Consider the following 15,098-nt stretch of genomic DNA (forward strand, 5'->3'; position numbering starts at 1 on the left):
CTAGCACACAAGGAAAACCGGTAAGGAGGGAAGGTAGGAACCCCTCTCGGCCATCCTGTTGTTGGGGGTAAGGCAAGTAGCGCTGTATAGCGCAGGAGATGCGTGAACGCCAAGGTTGCCTCAGGGCAGCGGCGATGTCGGCAGCATTATGTGAACACGGAAGTGTTCTTTGGCGCCAAACAGCCTGTGGCTATGGCGTGTAGCCCTAATAATAATAGTAACTATAGTAATTATATGCATAGCAACCCTTGCAAAATGTTGCACTGTGGGATGTATACTGTGCAGTTGTGCAATGTTAAGGAAGACAGGACTGCTTATGCAGGTCTCTAATTGAGTAGTGGCATTCTGTTGCAGGTACTCACAAGCATGGAATCCAGTACTACGGGCAAGACACCTCACCCCAAAGGGAAAAGGTGAGATTTTACTTCCCTGCAAAAAAGGGATAGAGAGAGAAAGTTTACGAAATAATTATTGTGTACCATGGTTCTAAATTTTGTTTTGTTGTTATTGCAGCCTCCCTGTCTCGGAAAAGAAAGATAAAACACCAGAGAAAAGTTCTCCTGTGGTCCAGGAAGAGCCAGTACCTTCAGGCTCTAAGGCTAATCAAGCCCTTGTAGAGTCGCTAGCTTCGGTCATAAAACAAGCAGTAGTGCAAGGTTTTCAGGAAGCGACTGGCTCTAAGAAGAGACAGAGGCATTCATACTCCAGACAGTTGGAATCACTGTCGGAAATCTCAGAAGGGGAATTGTCAGAGTTGTCTGAAGTACACTCACCCTTAGGCTCAGACGAAGGGGAAATTGAGTCCGAGGAAGAATCTAATTTTGATGTATCAGTGATTGAACCTCTAATCAAGGCGGTGAGGCAAACATTGACCTTTCCCACAGATTCTTCAAAAGTTTCATCGGCGGATAAGCTTTTTCCTTCGTTAAAGAAGAGGTCGGCAGGTTTTCCAGTGCATGCCTCAATAAAAGAGATTATTAAAGAAGAGTGGAAGAAGACTGAGAAGAGACCTCAGACGGCTGGGAAGTTTCAAAAGAAATATCCGTTTGAGGAGGAGGATGCTAAATTCTGGGACTCTCCTCCCAAGGTCGATGCAGCTGTGGTCAGGCTGGCTAGGAAGACGACTCTTCCAGTGGATGACGCAGCAGTATTTAGAGAGCCAATGGAGAAGAAAATGGAGTTTAATTTAAAGAAATCTTTTGCAGCAGCAGGGGCAGCCTGCAGACCAGCAGTGGCTCTAACATCTGTCTCAAGAGCAGTGAAAGTATGGCTCTCAAATATAGAAGAAGCGATTTCATCTAATATTAAAAGACAAAAATTACTAGAGATGCTGGCTGATTGTAAACTAGCCATTGACTTCATGTCAGAAGCTTCACTGGATTTGGTTCATTTCACAGCGAGGTCCATGGCGCTCTCGGTGGCAGCAAGAAGAGCTCTGTGGCTGAAACCTTGGGCAGCGGACGCAGCATCAAAGACGAATTTGTGCCAACTTCCCTTCGAGGGAGACATGTTATTTGGGGAAAAACTGGATGCCATTATTAAAAAGGTCTCAGGAGGCAAAAGTGTTTTTCTGCCTCAAGAAAACAAGGCGAAGCGAGGAAGGTTTGAACCTCCATACTTCAGAGATAAAGATAAATCGTTTAGGGCATCAAGGCAATACAGACCCGGGAGAGAATATTCAAGACAATCCTCTTGGAGGGCTGGACGCCCGGGTGCCAGAAGTAATTTGAAGAGAGCAAGTTTTTTCTCCTCTTCTTCAGCCTCAACGCAACAACAATGAGATTACCTTGGCCCAGACAGAGATAGGAGGCAGGCTGACCTTGTTCGCTCAAATCTGGGCCAAGTCCGTACAAGACCAATGGGTGTACGATACAATTCAAAGAGGTTTTCGTTTGGAGTTTTTGAAAGTCCCCAGGAGGGATTATTGTCTAATTTCTTCATTTCAAAATGCAAAACAAAGTCAAGACCTGATTCAGGAATACATGGATCAGCTGTTGGCACTAAAAGCAGTAGAAGTAGTCCCGTCTCAAGAAAGAGGAAGGGGATTCTATTCAAGGCTGTTCTTAGTAAAGAAAGCATCCGGCGCTTTAAGACCGGTATTAGATATGAGAAAACTAAATCAGTTTCTGGAAAAGAAGAAGTTCAAGATGGAGTCCTTGGCCTCCATCATTCAGGCTGTGTCAGTAGGAGATTGGCTCACAAGTATAGACCTAAAGGATGCCTACTTTCACGTTCCAGTCTGTCCAGAGCACAGGAAGTTCCTTCGATTTGCAGTGGGCAAAATTCACGTGCAGTTCAGATGCCTACCGTTCGGGCTGTCACAATCACCAAGGGTCTTCACAAAAGTTCTAGTTACCCTGATAGCAGAGTTAAGGAAAGAAGGCATATCAACTTTCCATTATCTGGACGATATTTTGGTGACTGCGAGCTCAAGAGAAGTGGCAAGGCAACACACAGAGAGAGTGCTAGAATTTCTAGGGATACACGGTTGGCTTGTCAACATCGAAAAAAGCCACCTTATTCCATCAAGGTCACTAATCTTTCTGGGAGCAAATTTTCAAACAGAGAAGAATCTGGTGAGCCTTCCAGTCCAAAAACAGCAAAAAATAATTCAGGCGATAGCAGACTTCAGGGGCCGATCAGTTGTGACAGTGCATTGTTGCTTAAAAATTCTGGGTCTAATGTCTTCTACCATACAAGTGGTAAAGTGGGCAAGATGGCACTTAAGAGGTCTGCAGAATTTTCTATTGAGAAAAGTAAGGAACCCACAATTAAATTTGCACAGAAGGATACATCTGCCTCAAGAAGTGAAACACAGCTTAAGCTGGTGGTGCAGACAAAGAAACCTGGACGAGGGTCTACATCTAGAAGAACCAGACTGGGTAGTACTGACTACCGACGCGTCAGGTTCAGGTTGGGGAGCCCATTGCGAGAATCAATTTGCCCAGGGGTCATGGTCCCTGAAGGAAACTCCCTCGAATGTGCTGGAACTAAGAGCAATCGGAGAGGCTCTGTTTGCTTTTTCGGAAATGCTGAAAGGAAAGAGCGTAAAAGTATTGTCGGACAATGTCACGGCAGTCGCTTACATACAAAAGCAAGGGGGAACCAGGAGTATTACGTTGCTGGAAGAGTCCGTACCGATATTTCTTTGGGCAGAGAGATACCTAAAAAGCCTGTCAGCAGTGCACCTGCCGGGCACAGAGAATCTCAGAGCAGATTTCTTGAGCCGAGTGACCCTAGATCCAGGAGAGTGGAGTCTCCACGAAGACATCTTCCACGACTTAGTAGGAGTCTGGGGAAGACCACAGATAGATGCCATGGCTTCGGCAGAAAACAGAAAGTGCCAGAAGTTCTACGCAAGATACCCTTGCAAAGAGGCATTGGCCGTAGACGGTCTAAGACAAGATTGGTCCAAAGACCTAATATATGTCTTTCCTCCGATTCCACTGATATGGAAAGTCTTGAAGAAGGTGGATCGAGAGGCAGTGGATGCAATAGCAGTAATTCCCTTCTGGCCGAGACGACCCTGGTTTCCATTGCTGCACAAGTTGGCCGTGGCAGGCCCCAAAGAAATTCCAAAATTCCCAGGATGGCTGTCACAGAGAACATTTCTGTATCAGGAGAAGGATCACCTAGCCTTAGTGGCTTGGAGATTGAAAGGCAGAGGCTTAACAAGCTGAGTTTAAAGGAGGATCTGGTGAATTTTCTTCTAAGGTCAAGAAAAAATTCTACCTCAACTCAGTACTATAAAATCTGGGATGTCTTTGTTCAGTTTGCGCTATCTCAAGGGCAAGATCCAGCCTGCCCGACGGCACCTCTGCTGGTGAATTTCTTGTATTCAGGCTATGAAAGAGGTCTCCAGTTAAGTACACTTAAAGTTCAAGTGTCAGCCATTTCTGCATTAACAGGAGCCAGTTGGGCATCAGATCCTCTGATTCAAAGATTCTTTAATGCCTTTATGAGAGTTAAGCCTTGCATAAAGACGTTTTCACCCCCATGGGATTTGCCATTTGTGTTGAATACCCTATCAAAAGCCCCTTTTGAACCTTTGGAGGAAACCTCGTTGTGGAACCTCACGTTAAAGGTCATTTTACTGGTGGCGGTCACTTCAGCATGTAGAGTGGGAGAGTTGGCTGCCTTGTCTGCTTCAGAACCACATACAATAGTGTTTGAAGATAAGGTTATACTAAGACCTGCCTTCAAGTTCCTGCCCAAAGTGGTGTCTAAATTCCACATGGACTTAGAAGTAGCCCTTCCTTCCTTCTGTCCAGCTCCGAAGTCGGAAAAGGAAGTACGTTGGCACACTTTGGATGTAGTCAGAGCAATTAAAACATACCTGAGAAGGACTGATACATACAGAAAATCTGATCATTTGTTTGTCATACCCTGTGGGTTCAGAAAGGGTCAAGCCCCTTCCAAGAGGACATTGAGTTCCTGGATTGTCGCTGCAATTGTCAAGGCTTACAATATAGCAGGCAGGGAGGTTCCCCGGGGGTTGAAAGCCCATTCTACAAGAGCACTGGCGAGTTCCTGGGCAATGGAAGCCAAAACATCGCCAGAAGCAATCTGCAGAGCAGCGAGGTGGTCGTCAGTCAATACATTTATAAGACATTATAGACTGGATGTCCTTGCCTCCCAAGAGGCTAGATTTGGCAGAAGAGTTTTGGAATCAGTTATACATTGCTGAATAGAGCAGTTGTTTTTCTTTGTCGCTATATTGTGTGCCCTCCCCTTTTTTTTTTTTTTTTTTTTTTTTTTTCAGAAGCTTTGGAATTCCCATTGGTGAATGCTTGCCAGGAGTGACATGGAAAACAGGAAATTGTTATACTTACCGTAATTTCTGTTTCCTGGTCACATTCCATGGCAGCATTCACCAAGGAATTTCCCACCCCAGGGGTCTGGCTTTAGACTAAGACAAGTAAGTGGGGGTGTGCTCTCATTTTAAACTTGTTAGGGGAGGTCCTGTCCAGAGGCCCGCAGGGCAGTTAACCCATTGGTGAATGCTGCCATGGAATGTGACCAGGAAACAGAAATTACGGTAAGTATAACAATTTCCTGTTTTAACTATATTTAAAGCGTTGGTTCACCTTTAAATTAATTTTTAGTATGTTATAGAACTTTTCAGTTGGTCTTCATTATTTATTTTCAATATTTTCAATTATCTGCATTCTTCGTCTGACTCTTTCCAGCTTTCAAATGGGGGTCACCAAACCCATCTAAAAACAAATGCTCCGTAAGGCTACAAATGTTGCTACTATTACTATTGCTATTTTATTAATCTTTCTTGTTTAAATCAATGCATAGTTGCTAGGGTAACATGGAGATGGCTGGCAATGCAAACTGGAGAGCTGCTGAATAAAATGCTAAATAACTGAAAACCCACAAAAATAATAAAAAATTAAAACCAATTGCAAATTGTCTGGGAATATTACTCTCTACATCATACTAAACGTTAACTCAAAGGGGAAAAGGTACTTTAAATGCAAGCAGAGCTGTGTTTAGGGCTTGAGCGTATATGTGTGTATGTATGTAAACCCCGAATGGCGGTCCCTAACTTATTTTATATTTTATGTGCATTTTAGCATTACCTGTAATCAATGTCCGTTGAACGCTGTTCTTTTCACTAAGGGCTAAATCCTCCCCAGCCAGCAATCAGGCTTTTAAAGGAGAGATATTCCCAAAACAAACGCCCAATTTTAAAAGCATAGGATCACCACTAGTTTAAAGGGGGGGTATGGGGTGCTACAACCACTGAAGCTATGCCACAGCTCCTGGCTAAATATACAATATCAAAACAGGGGGGTTGTGGGAGCACTCTAAAGGCTTTAAAGTATATATATAAGTATAATAAATGCTATTGCATATGTACCCAAAACAGGGGTTATTTTGTTACAAAGTTATGATCATAAAATTGATAAGCCACCATACCACGTCAAGGTAAACCCCGAATGGCGGTCCCTAACTTATTTTATATTTTATGTGCATTTTAGCATTACCTGTAATCAATGTCCGTTGAACGCTGTTCTTTTCACTAAGGGCTAAATCCTCCCCAGCCAGCAATCAGGCTTTTAAAGGAGAGATATTCCCAAAATATTGTTTTGGGAATATCTCTCCTTTAAAAGCCTGATTGCTGGCTGGGGAGGATTTAGCCCTCACTGAAAAAACAGCGTTCAACGGACATTGATTACAGGTAATGCTAAAATGCACATAAAATATAAAACAAGTTAGGGACCGCCATTCGGGGTTTACCTTGACGTGGTATGGTGGCTTATCAATTTTATGATCATAACTTTGTAACAAAATAACCCCTGTTTTGGGTACATATGCAATAGCATTTATTATACTTATATATATACTTTAAAGCCTTTAGAGTGCTCCCACAACCCCCCTGTTTTGATATTATATATATATTATAAGGATAATGTAAGGCTCTTAGGGCAACAATGCACCTAGTGCAGCGTCCTAGTAGATTCAGGGGCAGTCCTGATCCTGGCAGTGTATCTAATAGCACATGGCATGGAGACATACATTTGGGGTACAGATGGAGGGATAGAACTTTTTGTGGGGTTTTTAATATGAGGTTAGTAGCAACATACTGTGAGTCAGTGAGTGTTTGGCCACTTTAGGACTAATCTCCCCGAACTGCCTTCCCGCCAGCTAAAATGAAAATCGCCGGTGGGATGGCACTCGGAGCGCTTTGTTTTCCGAAGTTGCCTCACGAGGAAACTTCGGCGACATCGGAAAACGAAGCACTCCAAGTGCCATCCTGCCGGCAATTTTCATTCTAGCCAGCGGAAGGCAGTTTGGGGAGATTAGTCGCCCCGAAGAAGAGGATATTTGTCGCCGGGCAACTAATCTCCCCGATCTGACCATGTTTCTCTGCCCTTAGGGTCAGGTATGGTCAGATAAGTTCCAGGACACAACTGCATGAACTGCTGCAATGCCCTGGCCAATAGTCTGCGTGCAAGTTTTATGGGTGCAACCTATTGGCCATCTGTGAAGTTGACGTCACAGCAGATTGTACTTTGAGCATTACAATAGCCTGGTGCACCATGGGGGTTGATGGGGCAATGCATTTTCTGCCCGGTGGTTAACTTTTAACTTGTTAATAATTATTATTATTTTTAACATATATTTATATATTGCCAACATATTTCGCTGCGCTAAACTTTTAGTATTTAGTTATAGGATGGCTAATTTTATAACTTTTCAATTGGACTTAATTTTTATATAGTTTTTGAGTTGTGTCTCTTCTTCTTCTGTCTCTTTCCAGCTTTACAATGTGAGGTCACTGACCCCATCTAAAAACAAATGCTTTGTAAGGCTACACATTTGTCGTAATGCTTTGTTTTAGAACATCAATTTCTGCATCATACTGAAAGTTAACGTAACCCCTTTAAAGCTCAGTGCTCATGTGACTGCAGGGCTGCTTACACATTTCACATGGAAATATAAACAATGGGCAGAGGGAAGGTTACTCACTGCAAAGCACAGCAGAAACTCTTACTTGTGGTTTGTTCCACTGTGGATGGAAAGTCATCTGATAGGAAAGTGTCATAAAAAAAGCCGCCACTTTGGACATGGGAATCGAGAGCACTGGGCTCCCAAAACTGTTTAGGGGTGACAACCCTGGGTGTGGGCATAGTGGGGCCTTGCAGAGCAGCAACTGTCGTGCCAACTATACAATGACCTCAGACTTTTTTTTTGCCGAATATATTTCCTTTAAGCCTACTTTCTCTTATAGCAAGTCAGGCGAGGTGATATTATTCTGGGCTGTATTTTACAATGAGTCAAAGGTACATAGAAACACTGAAATCACAAATATCTCTTCCAACCCTCGCTCGGCCTTTGTCAGCGGAATCTCATTATTTTCCTTCTGCAGAAATGTGTTGTTGAAAGCGAATTCCTTCGTCTGCATATCTTGTGCTGTTGCTATATTCGTGCATGAAACTATAGAATGTTTAGGCGCTGTCATGCAACCCGCCACACACTGTCATTATTTCCAAAAAAAAAAAAGTAGACAAACATCACGTGACTTGGTGTGTACAGTTGTTGCCTTGTCACCGTGGCTGTATAAAGGGCAAGTAAATCTGATGCAAGCCTGGCCTTGACCACAGTCCTGTATGAAAACCAGTTAGTATTACTATATTTAATCAGACTTGTTATTAAACTGATGAACCACAGACTCTATTCTGTATTTGTTCTGCCTGATCTCATACAAAAATGAGGAATGGCCATGGTGCAGGGATAGAAGGACAAATGATTGGGTGACCAGTCGTCCTATTGACACTAAGGCCCACGGCTGTTAATAATGGGGGCTATTTTGACGACATGGAAGCAGCGCCATAGTTAAAAGGGGTGGTTTTAAAGCAACTTTTCAATTGGTCTTCATTATTTATTTTTTATAGTTTTAAAATTAGTTGTCTTCTTCTTCTGTTTGCAGCTTACAAATGGGGGTTACTGACCCCATCTAAAGAACAAATGCTCTGTAAGGCTGTAAATGTATTGTAATTGCTACTTTTATTACTCATCTTTCTACTAAGGCCTCTCCTATTCATATTCCAGTTATTCAAATCACTGCATGGTTGCTAGGGTAGTCAGATTTGCTGAAATTGCAAACTGGAGAGCTGCTGAATAAAAAGAAAAATAACTCAAATACTACAAATAATAAAAATGAAAATCAATTACAAATTGTCTCAATCACAGGTTCCTAGCATACAAATAGTCAATCTTTAACCTTCCAGTACCATCCTTCTTTGTTATATTTTTCTTACAAGAAGTCAGTGGGGGTCATTGTCATATACCTGATCAGCCCAGCTCCTATTTTTTTCCCCCACCAATGAGTCCCCCTGGAATAACATGCAGCAAAAATAAGACTGATGTTTTTTTTTTCTTTATCTTTTCCCCCTTTTATCCCACAGTGACATGAACACCAGAAAAGGTTTAAATTGCTGCCCTAGAAAGAACAGCTGGAAGGCCTCGAGCATCGCATTCCTAATCTTTTTAGGGTCAGGGCACACGCTCAGATTCGGGGACATTAGTCGCCCGGCGACAAATCTCCTTTTCTTTGGGGCGACTATTCCCCCCGAACTGCCTCCCACACTCGTACTGCTTCCAGCACTTGAAACGCTTCGTTTTCTGAAGTCGCCCGAAGTTGCCTCTCACTTTGTATAAATGGGAAAGCAATATTTAATGTCTTTTGTAGTTTTACCCAAAACTTTTTCCGTACGATTTTCAGATCATGTGTGGAGAGTGCCGACATCTTTCGTCCGGCAGAGATCGGTCGTTTGGTCAATTGGACAAGTTTGATTTTGACCCGACTGATCCCGCCGGAGCCCATTGCGCATCGTAATCTGATCGTTCGGCCATACGGCCCGATATAGCCATGCTTGTTAATGACATATCAGGGAAAGATCCGCTCGTTTGGCCACAACGCCAGCGTCTATGGCTACCTTAACTCTTGATGTCCATGCAGTAAGTGAGTGAGCAGCCAGCATCGATATGGGGCCCTACACTTCAATGCATGCTAGGGCCCCTCAACCACCAAGGACTGCCCTGCTCTGGAGATGTTGGGAGTTATAGTTCCACATATATTAGGCAGCAAGATCATTTCCCCAGTCACTGCATTAAATAGTTGGCAGAGTGAATACAAAACATTAAAAGAAACATTATATTTTATAGTGATGACCTTATAAATGAGAGCAGCTTGTAAAATGTTCTGCCAACAGACATGCATCACCCGGCATAAGGAAAAGATATGGTACATGTATTTTCTCTGCCTACACAGGCCCGGCCTAATATTCCACAGACTTTTTTCCACTGGCCATCGCAACAGCTGGTTTGCATATCCCTGCTATAGAATCAGTGTTTCCGAGAGGGCCGGGCCATTCGCTATCTAACCAAAGAGACATGACCAGAATACCAGGACACTTTAAGTGGAGACTATCAGCTGCAAATATTTCCTTTGTTGAGATTCTTCCTCTCCACACACTCAAGGAGAGATAACTCCATTGAATGGTCTGCGCTAAATATATTGTTATACTGTATATGTTGGGCCCTGGTGCAGATACAATCAATGTTCAAAAATGATCTTAAGGGTTGGGGCAGACAAGCAGATTCGGGGAGATTTAGTCGACTGCCAACTAATCGCCTCTTCTGCGTGGCGACAATCTCCCCAAACTGCCTTCCATCTGCTTGAATGAAGAATTGTCTGCGCTAATACACTCGCGGCGCTTCAACTGCATTAGCGTAGGCGATTCTTCATTCAAGCATATGGAAGGCAGACGGAAGGCGTTTGGGGAGATTGTCGCCACGCAGACGAGGCGATTAGTCGCCAGGTGACTAAATCTCCCCGAATCTGCTCGTCTGCCCCAACCCTTAAGGAAAACTTTACTCCAGATCGTTTATATCGAATTAAGTGACATAATAAAGAATCTTACCAAACTGGAAAATATATATATATATATATATATATATAAGTAAACATTGTCCTTTTACATCTCTTGCCTTGAACCACCAGTGATGGTCTGTGTGCTGCCTCAGAGATCACCTGACCAGAAATACTACAACTCTAACTGTAACAGGAAGAAGTGAGGAAGCAAAAGACAGAACTCTGTCTGTTTATTGGCTCATGTGATCTAAAATGTATGGTATGTTTGTGTGCACCATGATGAATCATGGTCATTATTTTTCAAAATGGCAGTTTTCTATTTACGATTACCCAATGGCACATACTACTAAAAAAAGTATGTTATTATGAAAATCAGGCCCCGGCTGGCAATCTGTGGGTTCTGGCAAATGCCAGAGATGCTGCTGTACGGTTCCATAGGAAGTTACCATGTTGTGGGCTGGTAGGGGGCTGTTTGGGCTTCTGTGTGTTTGGAATTACAGGGCATATTTTGACTCCCAATCCAGACCTGATGAAAATGGTTTATTTACATGAAGCTGGATTTTACACATGAGCTGTTTTATGCAATATCTTTTTATAGAGACCTACATTGTTTGGGGGTATAGTTTTCCTTTAAGCAAGAAAGCAAATCAATTAGAATTTTTTGTTTAAATGGGAATGAACGGGAACAATCCTGTACAGGTATGGGATCCGTTATCCAGAAATTCAGAATTACGGAAAGGCCGTCTCTCATAGACTCCATTTTATCCAAATAATCCAAATTTTTAAAAATGATTTCCCTTTTCTGTGTAATGATACCAGTACCTTGTACTTGATCCCAACTAAGATATAATTAATCCTTATTGGAAGCAAAACCAGCCTATTGGGTTTTTTTTTTTTCTAGTAGACTTAAAGTGATACTGATATTGAAAATGTTCTTTTCAAAATATTATTCTACATTAAAAGTTTTATATAGGTCACGTTGATGATTTTTTGCTGATAGTTCTGCTTTTGTAAGCCTCTATATCAAAAGCCTCTGCCGAACACACTACGGGTCAGTCATGGAGGAAACTAGTGTACCCTTATTAGTCTAAACAAATTTCCCAGTTAAAACCCCAAAATACACCATTGTACCTGAATAAAAATGATCTATTTCCTTTTAAATCAGGGAAAGTTATAACCTCTATTCTGTATTCTCTCCTTCCTGATTGCCAAGCAGTTCACTTTATCCTACTTCCTTTTAAATGCAGGTTAATGTCGTTATACCAGATCCCAAACTCTTTCACCTGTGCTTTGGCTTTATGTCCTTTTAATAAGTTTAAGTTATGAGATTAATGTGTGGTTGTAAAGTATTTGAGATAAGTAGGCAGTCAAAAAATACTTTCAATTAATTGATGGTAACAAAAAACTGTGCCCAAACTGTGTCAGACCCTCCTCTGCCCAGCTACATAAACAAATAAGCCTTAAGATCCCCAAACACGGGCCAATATAAGCTGCCGATTTAATATGGGCTGCCTTAATATTCGGCAGTTTATGGGGGCCCTCCGACAGCTACCCCCAATCGATATTTGGTGGAAAATTGGCCAGATGTTGATCAGCCAGGTTTAAAAATCCCCATCAGATGAAGGCCCAAATCAGTGTGTTGATGCTGTCTTTGGTTTGACCGCCCATATTCTCGTCATCAGTGTCGGACTGGCCCACTGGGATCTCAGGAAAACTGCCGGTGGGCCCAGGTGTCAGTGGGCCTCTTGCTTCTAACCATTTGGCCTATTTTATGGTCATTCCTTATTTCTTTATAGGAACAAAGAGGCTTAATAATGGAAGAATAGAGTATAGTAAGAGATAAAAGACTAGGAGAATAAAGAGGTTGAGTGAGGGGAGGAGGAATAATTGTTTGGAAACTGGCCCCTCAGCCTAAGGTCTTCTGATGGGCCCCTGGCTTTCCAGTCTGACACTGCTCTTCGTCATGATTTGATCATTGGGCCCTAGGGCCCACAATTGGATCAGCCCAATATCTCTGCATATAGCCACAACCCACAATACCACATCATTCAGCTTATTGGAACTTCTTATAGATGTCCTGCTGGCCCACCCCAGACCACCTTGGACTAACCCTAAAGCTGACCATAGATGTTGAGATTTTTAAAAGATCAGATCCTGATCGTGAGACCACGATCTTCTCAGAACGATCATACGAATTTACCATCAACTAAAAAGACCAATTTACCAGGAAAACAAAGGGGAGCTGCCTGCTTGGCCCTGCAAACATAGATAGATTGCACTGGGACCGACAAAGATTTTTTGACCTGGCCGATCAATTTCCCGACAGATGTCGGCCGAAAAATCGTAAGGATACCACTAACCGCACGATAATTTCGAAGGATTGGTCGGGCTTCCCTAAAATCGGTCGTTCGGCAAGAAGAATCCTCGCGTCTATGGGGAGCTTTAGCCAATGACTGTTGGACTTTATTTAGGTCGAACCCTTCCTTTGCAAGGATCACTTTAGCTTATAGTATTATACTGTATGAAAACACTTACATTTCAGTCCTTTCAGTCTACAAATTTCTATAACAGCAAATTCACCCTAAATCTGACCCTAATTGACCTTCAAGCTGGGCTTTGTCTTGGAGGCATGCCTCCAAATATCACCCTAACAGGTTACACCTGCTGCAAGACCCTCCAGGGGGGCCAGCCCCACAGTTTGTGAGCCGCTGTTCTTAGACATCTGCATGAGCACACATCAACCTGTGCATATAGAGAAATTTGTGTTAAAACATGATTTTATGCTTTGTTTAGACGCATCAGCCATTTTTCCTGCTCTCGTCCAAAAAAAACTATTTAACGGAAACCATGCTCAAGACACAGATATCATGCTACTTTCACCATGGCAGACACTAGAGAGCTCATTTAGGAACACAAGTGCATATTCACTTGAGCTCAAACACCTTCTCTAGTGCGATGTTTGATGTTGATATTTGATGGGTTGGAGTAAATGGCAGTGTTACCTTTTATGGTGGTATTGGTCCTAAAGGTATCCTGTTACTCAGGTCCTCATAACTCCGCATCAAATGGAAATCATTTATTGTCCGTGTAAGGAGACAACATTTATTTCCATTGCCTGGTGAAATGTGGCTCCTTGGCTGGAAAGCTAGTGGGATTTCCACTGGGCCAGTTAACGGTTCTTCATGAAGTGCTGAGATTATTTTTTCCACCTTCTCCATGAGCAAAGGTCTGGGTGACCTTGTTAACTTCATTTATTTTCCAGTACATTGCTATCCAACTGTTCCATGAGGTGGGCTGGATTTATTTATAACCACTGGCCGGTGGTCTGGATGTGGTTCAAAGAATGATTAATCCTAAATACACTCTGGACCACCGAAGGTCCTAATGTCACCAACGAAAAGGGGCCAGCTATGTGCAGTTGTGTTTAATGCTGACATAGAGAGCGTGCGGGTCCATACTAAAAATAGGGGACAAAGGGACCATAATGTATATACACAAAGGTGTGTAAATATTTCAAACCAGAACTAAAATGCAAATTCCTTTGTGCCTTTGCAAACCAGCCAAAGAATTTACCCAGAATTCCATCCGCAGTGGACAGAAAATTGCACATTTCATTGTTTGCACCAAACTCTTGTTCTTATTTGCCAAAGCAGACACTAATTTGCATCCAGATTGGTGAACAATAACATCAGGCATTGGTCAATTTGTGCCCAAATTTTGCACTTGCATGAAGCGTTATTAGTATTACCAGGTGTGGAATCTGTAATACAGAATTCTTTTTATCCAGAAAGCTCTGAATTATGGGAAACCATCTCTTATTTTCATTACATAATTGTAATTTTTAAAAAACTCTTACCTTTATCACTGTAATAATAAAACAGTAGCTTGTACTCGATCCCAACTAGCTTATCATTTAATCCTTACTTGTCCACCAGAATTTTCTAACTTTCCTGCATGGGTGTAACTACAGATGAATCAGACCCTGCAGCTTCAGGGGGGCCCAGGTATAGGGGGCCCCATGGGGTCCAAATAAAGAGCAATTTCAACATATATTGGTAAAACTGGACAACTCTGGATATGTTGGGTGCCCTAATATGAATTTGCTGTGGGGCCCAGTAATATCTAGTTCCGCCACTGCCTGCCTTAGCAAGATATGAGCCCGGCTTGAATCACCAAACATATGGCCACCCTTATTGTATCAAATTAGAAAAGTTTAGAAAATTCTTGATTATTGCACTGTTACTTGCAACCATGGAGGGAAGGAGGGGAATTCATTTTTAATACTTTTGTTCTTGAAATAGAAAAAAAAATAGAAAACAAGTGCACATGTGTCCTGCCAATGAAAGAGGGAAGTTGGCCCAATTTAGCCGGTGTTTCTAACCTGACTAATAGGCCTGAGTCTCTACTGAATTACTGATGAACTCACTGTAGCTGATGTCACAATGTGCAGCTGATCACTGACTGGGTTTATATGGTTATATAGTGAGCTGTATGGGTAGAATTGGTTAGGAAAGAATTGATGTTCACTGGAAAGAGACAAGTATATATATATATATATTTATAAGTGAGTCCCTCTGTTCTGCACACTCCATTGGGGAGTTTAGCTCTATTTTGGGCTTATTCATCACTGGGAATTATGACATTGAGGCATTTGCCTTTTATCTGTCAGTGCTGAGATCTTTGTGGCTGCGTTGCATATGGCCATGTG

At 42.4% G+C, this 15,098-nt stretch overlaps 2 protein-coding genes across 2 annotated transcripts in view; both read left to right on the forward strand.

Moving 5' to 3' along the window:
* Positions 1-15,098, forward strand: part of rcan1.L (regulator of calcineurin 1 L homeolog) — a 76,698-nt gene that overhangs the window by 19,160 nt on the left and 42,440 nt on the right. The window lies entirely within an intron of this gene.
* Positions 304-1,780, forward strand: LOC121399814 (lamina-associated polypeptide 2-like). Its single transcript, XM_041581557.1, has 2 exons — positions 304-413; positions 514-1,780. Exons 1-2 carry the CDS (start codon positions 367-369, stop codon positions 1,778-1,780), a joined length of 1,314 nt encoding a protein of 437 aa, XP_041437491.1. The 5' UTR covers positions 304-366.

Source organism: Xenopus laevis, chromosome 2L (assembly GCF_017654675.1).
Source record: "Xenopus laevis strain J_2021 chromosome 2L, Xenopus_laevis_v10.1, whole genome shotgun sequence".
Lineage (NCBI taxonomy): Eukaryota > Metazoa > Chordata > Amphibia > Anura > Pipidae > Xenopus > Xenopus laevis.